General features: G+C 40.3%; 1 protein-coding gene across 5 annotated transcripts in view; it reads right to left on the bottom strand.

The window, feature by feature from the left end:
• Positions 1-13,095, bottom strand: part of LOC122873908 (cell migration-inducing and hyaluronan-binding protein-like) — a 214,188-nt gene that overhangs the window by 23,346 nt on the left and 177,747 nt on the right. For all 5 annotated transcript variants that reach the window (XM_044191249.1, XM_044191278.1, XM_044191259.1 and 2 more), the window contains 5 exons: positions 10,241-10,310; positions 9,571-9,699; positions 6,082-6,167; positions 852-983; positions 469-504 (listed from right to left, as the gene is read on the bottom strand). In XM_044191249.1, coding sequence (XP_044047184.1) covers positions 469-504; positions 852-983; positions 6,082-6,167; positions 9,571-9,699; positions 10,241-10,310 — 453 coding nt within the window. The remainder of the gene's footprint in view (positions 1-468; positions 505-851; positions 984-6,081; positions 6,168-9,570; positions 9,700-10,240; positions 10,311-13,095) is intronic.

Below are 13,095 nucleotides of genomic sequence, written 5' to 3'. Positions count from 1 at the left end.
GGAGATCTGCATTGCGCAAATCCACCGACAAAGAACAAAGAATTAAGGCCGCAACATGAGGGCCTGCCTTTGCCTTAAGATTTCTGGTCAGCTCACCGCTAACTGAACTCTTCTACAGCAGCGTCCCCCTCTCTGAGACGGAGGGCTGAAAACGGAGAGGAAAAGATGCGTTTACAAATTTACGTGGCTTAGTGTGGACGTATTGTATGCACCCGTAGGCACCCTACTTTGTAAAGTCGGTTGAAAACTTCTCACCAATTCCCACCTCTGACCACTGCACCCCTAATCAAAATGCTCTGTTTCCCAGTGCATCCTAAGCAGACTCCTTATAAGGCGTTTTCCAATTACTCACACAGACAGAGACAGAGAGAGAGAGGGTCCTGCATCGCCACCAGTAAATGCAAACAGCAGTCCTTTATTTCTGTCCATAGAAACACGAACAGTGATTTAAAAGCGAGGGGGTCTTACCTCGCCAGAGTGAGGCCAATGCCATTATCAGCAAATCTAAAGAGAAAGAGAGAATATTATTGCTGTGAGCACAGCAACAGTCTGAGGTCTCTAGGGAACACACACACACACACACACACACACACACACACACACACACACACACACACACACAGTCTGAAGGAGATAAAAAAGTTAATATATTGGGATAAATTTCTCACTTTCATCTTTGTCATCAAATGTGCAGAAAAATTACCTGTGCTACTTGAAACTCATGATGAGGATTTTCAAGTACATTCAGTAGCACAGAAAGTTGACAAACTTCACTCAGACAAACATATTCACTCACGTATTTACTTGGTTAAAATAATGCTCAGTTTTGGATCCATGCATGCAGTACTCACTGGCAGTCATCCAGCCAGACATCCCCTCCTCTCAGCCAGGCTCCGTGGTCCTGGTTCTTATAGGCTACAAAGTGGTGGATGAGAGCAGGGACTCTGGGTTTGAAGGGGTCAGCATCCTGGTGGGGGCCATACCTTTACAATACAACAGCGACCCCCCAGCACCACATACATACACAGAGTGGACAGTGTTAGCATTTGAAGATATTTACTTTGCTGTAAATACAGGGCTGCAAAGTAACAAGTTACAAACACCATTGTTATTGTATTCCTGTAACATTTTTTATGTTAGAGAGAAGTCTTCTGTCAAAGTTATAATCCTTCAGAGTTCAATCCTGGTTGATTTGGTGACACCTGTGATTACTGGTGTGTTTTAATAATACAGGCCCCAGAGTTCAGTTTGAAATGACACATGTATTGACCACAAACACTTGATCTACAGCTACTCTGTCAGAAATACAAGCGAGTAACTGGTTTATCCGTTTACAGAGTAGCCAAACAAACCGGTCTGGTCCAGGCCTTGAGTCTGGCCTCAATATGCTTTTCCTCCTGAGACTCGTCTCTGCCTTGGCCACTAATCTCACTCATTACAATTGTTGGTTTCGACTGAGTCCTGTTGGCCAGTCCAGTTTTTTTCTTTCCTGCCTTGTGTTTCTGGATGCTCCTGACTGAGACTGGAGAGCTGTGGCAGCTTCTCCTTATTTACCTGAGTAGGGCTACAGGCACTGATGGCTTCTGCTTACACACTAGCAATGTTGTTGTTTAGTGTGTTGCACTAAGCTTTGACTCCAACTTTAGAAGGCAGTTACATTTATTCAAAAAAGCTACCACACTCCACTCAACAGCTCAGCTTGGCTACTTCATTCATCTGTCTCTTTTCTCACTGAGCAGAATGATCCTCTAGAAAACAAAACAAATATTTAACTTGGGGAAAAAAAGTTGAATTAAATGTAAAGATTTAAATTCTATGGAAGTGTATACTGGACTATATTCAAATGATAATGTAAACTTGAAAATGAAAATGCAATTCCACAATAGCATTATAATTTTCCACATATGTATGTTATTTGAGTAAAAATGAAAATGAAAAAGTTGTTTGACATTTAATTTTTAAAGTTGTAACCCGCTGTACAGTGGACAATATTCAAACGTTAACTCTGAAATATAAATAATGTAACCTGATTTTCCATTAATGCAAGCAATATTTAAGTCAATTTGAAAATGAAAACTGCATTTGACATTTCATTTTCAAAGACTTAACCTGCTATACAATGGACAATATTCAAAAGCAATAAGCAAAACAGCACCCCCAGTTTATTGCATTTACATTTACATGTCACCATGCTTTTTTGGTGTCTAAATGAAAATGAAAGTTTCTAACAATTTGAAAATGAAAATAAAAACTTCATTTGACATTTCATTTTTTTTTTCAATTTACCTGTTGTTCAGTTGACAATATTCAAATGCAATGAGCGAAACAGCGCTGTTGTCTGATAAACAGTAAATTCATCAAATTCAGTGCCCCATATCACTAGTTTCACCAAAATCAGTGAACACAGTTGTAAAGTTGTGTTTTTGCACAGTAATCCAGTCAGTGAGACCCGGCTGCCTTCTCGCCTTTCTGCCACAAGCGGACTACACATGAGCAAAGCAGAAGATGTTCAAGTATGTGACGTCCTAACTGAAGACCCACCTTGATGAGATCACTGACAGATTTCATTTTCATGTTGACCCCAAAACAGCATGGTGACATGTAAGTGCAATAGACTGGGGGCGCTGTTTTGCTTATTGCATTTCAATATTGTCCAGAGTACAGCAGGTTAAGTCCTTGAAAATGAAATGTCAAATGCTGTTTTAATTTTCAAATTGTTAGAAAATTTCATTTTCATATTGACTTAAATATTGTTTGTATAAATGGAAAATCAGGTTACATTGTTTCTATTTCATTTTCAAATGTGACTTAACATTTGGCGCAGAAAACGAGAGCGAAAGAGGAGTAGATGGTTTAGGTGGCTATTTTTGGGAATGCTGGAAGTGGTGTGATTGAGGTGCGGTCCTGCTCCTGAAACTCTAATTTGCTAATTAGCTCCAATTCACTAGCAAGGACCACACCATCTTTGAATGTAGCAGTGATACGCTTGAGAGGACCAATGCTCCATGATTTGTATTAAGTGCTCGGGGATGCCGTTGCAGGAGCCAAGGTGGCAGCTATGATTCTGAAGGAGTGAACACCAGAGTACTGCACGGGAGGAATGTCGGACAAGGAGAGTATGTGGCGAAAGTGCTGGTGGAACCAGAATCACTTTTCCAGACTCAGAGAGAATCTGTCATGGTTATGCTGGGATTTCCGTTATGGTTTTGAGATCGAAGAACGGGTGGTTATGTTATACTGTCGTGAAGGTAGCAGAAACTCTTCCAAGCTTCCAAGTAAGATGAGACAGTTGAGGGTGATATGCTGTTATATCCCCCAGAGGGGCTGAGCCGAGTCAGCTATAGCATTGGAATCGGGAACATGAGCTGTGCGGCGAACATATAGGTGTGTTAACAGAGTGCCATGTTAGGCATGCATGGACGGTATGATAGATGGGACGTTGGAGCGAACTTATTGATTGTGTGACGGTGTAGTCCCTCATTCGTCCAGGAGTGTTCTATCGTAGAAAAGGTTTCAGTCGTAGTCATCTGGACACTGTTTTCAGAATCAAGACGTTTCGGCTCCCATCCGGAAGTCATTCTCAATTGTGAAAAAATTGGACGGGAACTGGAAATTTAAACTACTGGAATCTGCCTGAGTATCTGTTATCTGTTAATAGCTAGTTTCACCTGAAACTGACCTAATAGTTTCAAGATGGCCCAAACTGGGCCATCTTCAGGTCAGTTTCAGGTGAAACTAGCTATTAACAGATACTCAGGCAGATTCCTTCCTGAGGGCAGGGCTTATGTAACTCAGAGTAGTTTAAATTTCCAGTTCCCGTCCAATTTTTTCACAATTGAGAATGACTTCCGGATGGGAGCCGAAACGTCTTGATTCTGAAAACAGTGTCCAGATGACTACGACTGAAACCTTTTCTACGTTATTGATTGTGTCTACGTCTGCAATGTTGTCGAAGTATATAAGAATGGGCTGTGCAAGACCGTTCGTGGCCCCATCGAATAGCTGCGGCTGTTATGGGGTAGATCTCAAAGCGGAGGAAGGGACCTGGCATTCACTTGCGAGCTCCGAGGCCATTCTACTGCGAACCATCATCCATTGTAGAAACCCCCAAACCCGACAGAAGGAGCAGGGTCAGTGTACAGATGGATGTCATGTGGGTGAGTCAGTTATACGTCGTAGAAGAAGGTCATCCCATTCCATTTGGTGAGAAGTTTCAACCAAACACGGAGTTCGGTGTGGCTTGGACTGTCCAGGGAGATGGAATGGTTAGTATATTCACTAAAGATGGAAAGCGATTGATAGTAAGTGAGCAATAAGGCTCACCTTTGGAGAATGATACATAGATGAAGTTGAGGTTGGCATTTGGTGCAGCATGGGTTGAGGAGGAAATTGGCTTAGTGTGGGTGGGAATAGAGGAGGAAGAGGCTGGGCGAGAAGGGGCACCACACGTGGAGCATGGTAAGGCTGCGCAGCTGGCGTCCCAGTGCCAGGTTCCCCTGCTAATGCTGGCTGCTATGGTCGCTGGATGAAGGTGGCAAGGGGCGTTGGCATCCGGGTGTAAATTGCTCTGGATGATATAGGCTGCTGTTGCTGGTGTAGAAAAACCTGATGAGAGGTGGATTGTCCCAAAATTACTGTGTTGGTTACTCCATCTGAAGGTGATTGTGTAAGATATGATGAGAGGTTGTTGTTGGCCTTTCTGCTGTCTTGAGCTGAACGACATAGGTAAACTGTCCCTTTAATGTGGCTCACCCACCCGGAAGAGTGCTGTGTTGACGGAAATGTGGGTATGACGACTGGCATGAGAGCATTGGAAAGCATTTTGCTTTGTTGTCCGTTATGTGAAAAACAATTCCTTTATCTGTGGCAATAGTCCAGTCAGAATTTTATTAATGAAGGCTGGTCGTCAGGGGATCTCGCTGGAGCGTGGTGACGCTGCGACCGGCTACGTGTTGTGAGCCCATAGTGGTCGAGATGATGGCAGGGACTGGAGTTGTCCTGTTATAGTCAGAGAACTACAGCGGCAGCAATGGATTGTCCTTGAATTGCCTCTTCCTCTCTTTTCTACTGAGGGAGGTGGGCAAGGAAGAGACTGTGTAGGGGCTTGCTGGACTCACTCGCTTCGTGGACGGCTTTTGGATTACGGAAGCAGGGTCTCAGGTGCTGTGGCGGCGGAGAAGTTTTTGGCTTTGGTTTTCTGTTGGGTCTGCTGGCGAGGTTGATGGAATTTTGAATGTGGTTATCCTGATTTCGTCTGAACAATTCATCATTCGATGGGGTAGTGAGACAAAGTCCACGTTCGAGATGAGGTGAGTGGATGGATGAAGTTGCTTGTAGGGTGAAGTAGTAAAGTAAGCTCACTTTTCTGAATGTGCTCGGGGCGATGTTGCATGATGTCGGTCCTGGTGCAGAATACGAGAGGTCAAGAGGAGGAGATGGTTTAGGTGGATATTTATGGGAATGTCAGAAGTTGTGTGATTGAGGTGTGGTCCTGCTCCTGAAACTCTGCTTATTAGCTCCATATGGAGTTTGATATGATGAAAATCTTAAGGATTATAACTGATTGATTTGCCATTAAGTATTTTGTTCATATACTGTCATAATGAATAACAGAGTGACCTAGAGTTCTTCTGTTCCTGTCCAGTCAGGTCCACTTTCCATTACAATTTGCTTTTGACCTTTCTTCAGGCAAGGCAATCTGTGAGTCAGCTTTCCAAGAAAGACAAGATGTCAACACTTTGAAGAGCATCACTGAACTGAAGAGGGACTGGTGTGTAGGGTTTATTCATACTGAAATTGTGAGATCACTCAGAATGACACACTGGCCCTTTCACACTGACCACGTGGGACTAAATGTTACACAGACTGGTATTCTACTTTTGTACTTCTACTTGAGTTGATTTCAATGCAACTTCTACTCAAGAAAGATTTAAAGTGACACTCCCTTCTGTGGAAACATGACTATTGCAGACTGCAAATCCAACACACTGAATTATAGTGGGTGTGATGTGACTTCAGCTCATCCTACAGGGTGTTTGTTTGTTATGGGGTGAGGAGATTTACAGGACTGAGTAATCTGACCTGGCTCCAACCAGAGACAGGAAGGGTCTTTTGTCCTTGTTGTTTGCCTGGGTGGTCTTTACTCCATTATCAAGGATCATTCCAGCCTGGAACGGAAGGAAAATAAACAGTCAAACAGAAGGTAGAAAGACACTGAACACGGAATGTTAGAAATAAGTTGTCCTTGTGAAAGACACTTTGAATCAATCATATTTTCTATTGGGCTGCAACAAAATCTTCTCTCTATTTTAAATGTGAAATTAATATGAAAGCACTCTACAGCCTTCCAACTCAAGCTGCACTCTAGTTATTAGAATTTGTATTCAATAACTGACATTTTAGTTGAGCTGAAACCATTAATTTAGTGTTATTTCCTCCCTTCATGCAGAAAGAGTGCATGAGTATAGTTGTGTAACATGTTTATTGGCTTCTTTAACCAATAAATCAGGCTCAGTAGCAGATGACTTCCACTTTTCTTTTTCTTCGTGGTTCTTTCCAGTCACATGTTGAACTGCCCAGCATCAGGTCTTAATTAGCAGCAGTGCATTCAGATTAAATCAGCTGCAGCTGCTCTCATTTATATTATCATTTTTATTGAATATCCTGCTAAATTTGGTGGCCCTGGCAGTGTTTGTGGTAGATTTAATAAAACTGCCCATTAACCTTGACCTGCTCACTTCTCGCCCTACTGGAATTTGTTTTCCACAGTATGTGCATTATGTGTGCCTCCAGAACAAAGATTCCATTACACACAGCAAAATACAAGATAAATACATTTGTATAGAAAACAGTGTATTCTTGTGATTGATACTAAATAAGTGGGTAGCTGCAGGGCGGTCATCAAAAATGTAAATTTGTTTTATACTGTCATAGTGGGGCTTTAAATCCTATAACCAGACTGGAAACATACAATGCTTTGTTTGAAAGCTCAATACTAGAACTTTTTTTTACATAAAATAAAAATAGTCATAATGATAAAAGCCATTCTCAGCTAGTTTACTGCTTCAAAACAAAACCACCACCGCTGTGTTGCTGCTCTGAACGCCCAACCTGCAGCCCTGACACAACCACTTCTCTCACAAACATCCTGGGGTTGCAGCCTGACATGAGTTATGCTCCCATTAGGATGATCCAAATTAAAAGTGAAGAAGGGAAGGATAGAGTGAGACAGGAGAGAAAAGAGATCACTGTTGGGGCAGAGAAAGGAAGGAGATAACAATAACACTTCCCTTACCAGCGTCTCATAAATCTCTCTCTGCTCAAGCTTGATGCCGCAGGCACCTCCAAACTCTCTCCAGTCCTCTCCATCTCATCCTCCGCTTCTGTTGTCTGGCCTCGATTTTGTTTTTCTCACTATTCACCTATTGCTCTTCTTCTCTTTGTTACTTAGCAGGTCACATCTGACACTCTGTAATTTGCTTTTCTCTCCCCTTAGCTCTTAGTGATGTAGGGTTTTTAATATTCAAAAATACATGCTGATAAATTACAGATTTCTTTCAAAACAAACAAAAAAAAACCTAGACCCATTCAGCCCCAATAACACCTTGGAAAAACACCAATAAATATTTTTAGGTCACTGTGATACTGACTTGGAAAGCCATGGAAACATCTGGGTCATTTGGATGGATGGCTAGATAGATATACTTTATTATCCCCATAGGGAGAAGCGAGAGCTCAGGTCACCAGCAGAGCAGCGCAACCGGACTCCAGGAACCCTGTGGCCATTATTATTATATTTACTGTGAGACATTTAGTGAACCAGTGTCTAAATACTGCTTCAGAGGCTTTTTAATGAAGAATGAACAAAAGATGAACATTAGGAGGACTTCTATAATTTTATCATAAAAATACTCTATTATAAAGTCGCCCCCAAGCATTTTAGTATTGCACTTCCATGCAGTTGAGACATATTTAAAAAAGAATAGTCAAAATCAAAGCCATAGAGGCAGAGATATCCTGATCTTTAGTCTCTAGTATGGGTCAATCTCCAAAAACCCTGGTTCCTACACTTCCCACAATGCAACTCGGTGATGTCTTCCATTAGACCCTCATTGCCTGGTAAAAGCCCACGTTTTTCAAACACCACACTTCCAGTTTGTAATGCAGGCTTTCTGTTATTAATTTGTAGTCTCCTAGCCCAACCTGAGATAACCCTGATGACATCACTGTGACATCATGAAGGTTATTTTCTTGGACTTGCAGTTTCTTCAGAGCCATATAAGACATTTAACATTTATCTTTTGTATGCAACCTACTTTTGGAGGTACAATTCTTTTTGAAGACTTAAAGAATAAAGTATGGAAGCTTTATATTACATTGGTATGGTGCCATTCTGTTATTTTGTGATTGGTAGGTCTAGTTATCTTTTAAATAAACAATTTTAACACAGGAATGTATACTGTAATGTTATTTAAGTAATTAAAGTAGATATGAGAGATGGGAAATTAATGCTATTCTAACGTGTGTGTGTGTGTGTGTGTGTGTGTGTGTGTGTACACATACTTCATGCCACCCCTGCATAAGTCAGTGCCCCACTTGGGCCACCCCAGTCAAAAAAGTCCGGACACGCCACTGCTGATGGTAAAGACATTTCAGCTTTGGGCTTTTACCCATGTGACTGACTCCTCTATCACTGGCAGTGACTAGAATAACAGGGAGTAGCCAGGTAGTATGCTAAAGTTAGTCTACTGTGCGCACACACTTGACTTGTCTAATTTTTAACACCAAGTAATTTCCTGAGCTATTACATCTTTTTTTTGTTCTCATCACCAAATAAGAGTCACAGAAACATTATTGCAATATATTATGTGCTAATAGTAACGTATCTTTTCAAAAAAGCCTTTGATTAATTCTAGTACTCTGTTGTATTACCAACATATCTTATCTGTTTTATTATTTGTAATGATCGGAGGTTGGGGAGCTCCTGTTAGCTCGCTGTGATCGTATAGTGTTTAGTACTCTGCGTTGTGGCCGCAACAACCCCGGTTTGAATCCGGGTCACGGCATAGAGGGTTTATTTTATTTTATTGTATGGCTGTATTTTTTAAATGCCTGATTGTATTTGCCTAAGTCCTGGAATTTTTTAACCCTGATTCAACCATGTAAAGCACTTTGTAACTTTGATTTTGAAAAGTGCTGTATAAATAAAGTTTATTATTATTATTATTTGTTCTTACCCCTGTAGCACTTCCTGGTCTATCAAAAGGGACAGGCTGGAAAGGCACAGGGAAAGGCTGTCTACAGTATATATGTGACTACCCAGGCACCCAGGTGTGAGCAAAGAGTGTCTTAAACTTTTAACAACCAACCTGCTTGTGTTTATGGTATTTTTAAGTGTATTTTATGTAAATGCTTTTGCTGAGTGCAACAATGTTGCAGGACATGGTTCAGTGTTTTGAATATGTAATTGTAGTGTGAACATTTTATAGTGGCACTTCTGGCTGGCACTAAATGTTCTGGCTATTCCCAGTCCCTTTCCACCCCCCAGCACCTGTCCATCCTCACACTCACCCTATAGTTGGAATGGGCTCTGTTGTTGGTGAATTGGCCCATAGGTGTGTGTTCAGTGTGTCCAGGGGAGTACAGCCCCTCTGAGGGGCCAGTAGGCACATGGTGGAAGATGAACCAGAAACCTGTTTCCTGAGGGATCACACACATACATATACATATATATATATATAGAAAGAGGCTGTCAAGACTGTCAAAGTGTTTTAATTACTATAAGTGTAGAACAACAAAGAACCCATGCAGATGTGTTGATTCATGTAGAGATATTTTTTGTTCATACATTTTTTGTTCATTCACACATAACTACAGCTACCTCCGCTTTGCCTCTCTGCATGTCAGCCTGTCTGTTTTTGGGTTGCTCTTCGCAGGTATGCAAATGAGAATAGTTATTACATTGGCAAGGATAAATGAGACTCCATTCAGCCTGACGGATCCTTGTGAAATTCCAGAAGTATGATCATAATTGGCACTTTATCATGGTGAAAGTGTAGCAGTGCCTCTGTCTGCTGTCTGCTTGATTCTGAAGTTAATAGGAGTACATAGACATTAATCTGACCAGGCAACGTGGTAATGAGACAAACCTTCACCTGGAGAGAGATGGTGGGATGGGGTAGAGAGGGGGAGAGAGGTGGGTGAGAGAAGAGAAAGTGAAAAGCTGGAGTGAGAAACTCACCTCTGAGCCTGCAGCAGCACAGTTGATGAGGTTGTTATTGGGGTTGGCGATCCAGAAAGTCGAAGTTGCGCTATAAAGAGGGAGAGTGTTAGAAAGGAAAAAGAGAAAAGAGTTTGGTTATTGGATTTCACACAAATAGTTTGAACCAGTGATTTAGTGGTAAATAAAAAAGTGAACACTGCCTCTCAAAAGAAAGCAACAGTAACTGAGGGAGAGAAAATTACTTTAAGTAACAACAGCGCTGTTGGTACACAAATGGACTATGTATCATTTAATAGCATTTTAGGGAATATTTTTTCTTGATATAAAATTTAAATGGTTTTCATGAAAATTGATATTAATGGAGGCCTCTTGTTTTTATTACTGGTCCCTTAAATCTCTTACTATATAAATATTTGTATAAATTCAGTCCTGTAAGGTGCAAGCAAGTAAACTGATGTCATTTTTTAAACCAAGATATTTGTATGCTGCAGTGATGTCACATGACATTACAAATAGTTATAAGATCAAAATCCAAAAGGAAAAGTAAATGAAATGAAATAGTTTTTAATATCACAAACACACAACAAGTGTCCAGTGTCTCTAAAGTTGTAGCCAAATCCTCGGGTACTTAAAAGAAAAATCAAGTCTTTAAATTGCACAACAAAATTTAACTACTTACATTTCTGTCCATACTAGTTTTTTACAGCTAAATATCTTCAAGCAGTCGGCCCTTCAGCAGCCAGATTTGTTGAATTGAATCCTTTGTTTCCACTATTGTTAAGAGTTCAGCATAAAGGTTCCTTCTGGCCTCGTGAATAGTAGTTTGACAAAATAAATCTTAACTCAAAGGTCCACTTAGCTTTTTCCAAAGCTTTCAATGACACAGTCTTCATCAGTGAATGGAGCTGTTGGCTCAGTTGTCATGGAGTCATGTCATCATCTCACTCCATGGCAACTGAGCCAATAACTCCATTTCCTGATGAAGACAATGAGATGCAGTTGAAACTTCTGAAAAAAGCTAGTAAGTGGACCTTGATTTAAGATTATTTAGCCATTCTCTGTCTTCCTCCTTCTCTCTCACTGCTTCAGGTGGAAATTTATATCCATTGGACATGTAGGGTAAAGCCCTGGTAGCAGCTTCAAGAGTCTGCAATGTTCATTACACCCCACAGTACAACGTGTTGGACTTGGATATGGATGTGTTATGAAAAGTGGATACTGTGATCATCTCATTAATATCTGGCACAAGCACACCGGTTAAAGTTCTCCTGTGTAACCGCACACACACAGCTTGGATGACAGCTCATTCGGTTAATGTTGCAAAAAGCATAGTAGATAACAGACCAGTTGTAAGAAGGTATAAATGGCAAATGTAGCGAAGTTAAAAGTAGATTACTGGCCCGAAAACATACTTGAGTAAAAAGTAAAAGAACAGTAAAAAAAACATCAAAAAACAAACAATCATTTTCGTTACTTGTAACGAGTAACTACCCATCCCTGGCTATATGTGAGGAAATAATAAATAGTCTGATGTTCAGCTCAACAAAAAACTCCCTTGACTAGATTAACAGTTAAATATTAATAAATAATATAAAAGCCTACATAATAAATAGCCTATAACTAGCTGCTTCAATCATATCGCACTGGACTGGACTATGGATCCAAATCTGGGCCAATAGTTTTGATAATATGAAAAAAGAAATTGTAATTGAAAAACTAAAATTTGAAAATTAATTCAAAATAAAAAGCATAGGGAAAAAAAATTCAGTTTAAATATTAATTAAATTCTGGAATTCTTTAGAATAAATCATTTATTTTAATTTTTCACTTACATATATATTTTGGTATTTGAAGTCTTATTTTGTTCAGTTGCAGATTTTATGTTTTCAGATTTTTTACAATTTCAAATCAGTTTTTTCTTTTTCAGATCTTTTTTCACTTTCTTCTGGCCTTGATCTGGCGTGGGGGGCGTGGCATCAACTGAGAGGGGCGTGGAATCATGAGTGACAGCATAAAAAAGAAGGCTGAGGACCGTCCTCAATCACGTTGCCTTCAGGAAACGTAGGTACTGCGAGAAGTATGACTTAACACTTTCTATACACCATATATTTATGTGATTGGCAGTGAAAAAAACTGACGCCAGAGATAAAGTTCCAAAGTTCCATTTAACAAGCTTTTTTAGACCGCACGTGGCACCAATCACAGTATAAGAGCAATAAAATATACCAGAGTGTGCTGGTCAACTATGGAGGTCTATTTAGTGCAAATACTGTCTTAGAGATTTTATGTTTAGACTACATTAAAATGCATGTTAACGTGTAGAGTTTTGTAGTGTTAACATGCAATAATTCTACACATTAACACAACAAACATTGACACATTAACTCGTCAGGTAGATTTTCTACGCCTTGAAACGTCACATTTAGGCGTCTTAATACATTTACTACAGCGGCAAAGTTATCAGGCACAATTAAAAGTACTTTTTTTTATCAGGGTTTATGTGGAGGAAATTATGAGACATCCAATCTTTGGATTGCTGATTCAGGTTATTGGGTTTGGCTGAGAAATAGATCTGTGTATCATTGGCATGACAGTGATATGACACATCATTAAAGCGGCTCAACAAATGACCCAGAGGAAGCATGTACAATGAGAAGAGGATTGGTCCGAGGACCGACCCCTGAGGGACTCCACACAGCAGGGGAGCTGAGGAGGACACATGATTATTGATACAAACATTAACATATCTATTAGTGAAATTAGAATTAAACCAGTTTAGAGCTGTACCAGAAATTCCAACCCAGTGATGTAACCTATCAAGTAAAATGGCTATAGTATCAAAGGCTGCAGTCAAGTCCAGTAGAATGAGGATG

The sequence above is a fragment of the Siniperca chuatsi genome, linkage group LG1 (assembly GCF_020085105.1).
Source record: "Siniperca chuatsi isolate FFG_IHB_CAS linkage group LG1, ASM2008510v1, whole genome shotgun sequence".
Classification (NCBI taxonomy): domain Eukaryota; kingdom Metazoa; phylum Chordata; class Actinopteri; order Centrarchiformes; family Sinipercidae; genus Siniperca; species Siniperca chuatsi.
Note: the sequence above shows the minus strand (reverse complement) of the source record. Positions and strands in the feature narration are given on the sequence as shown.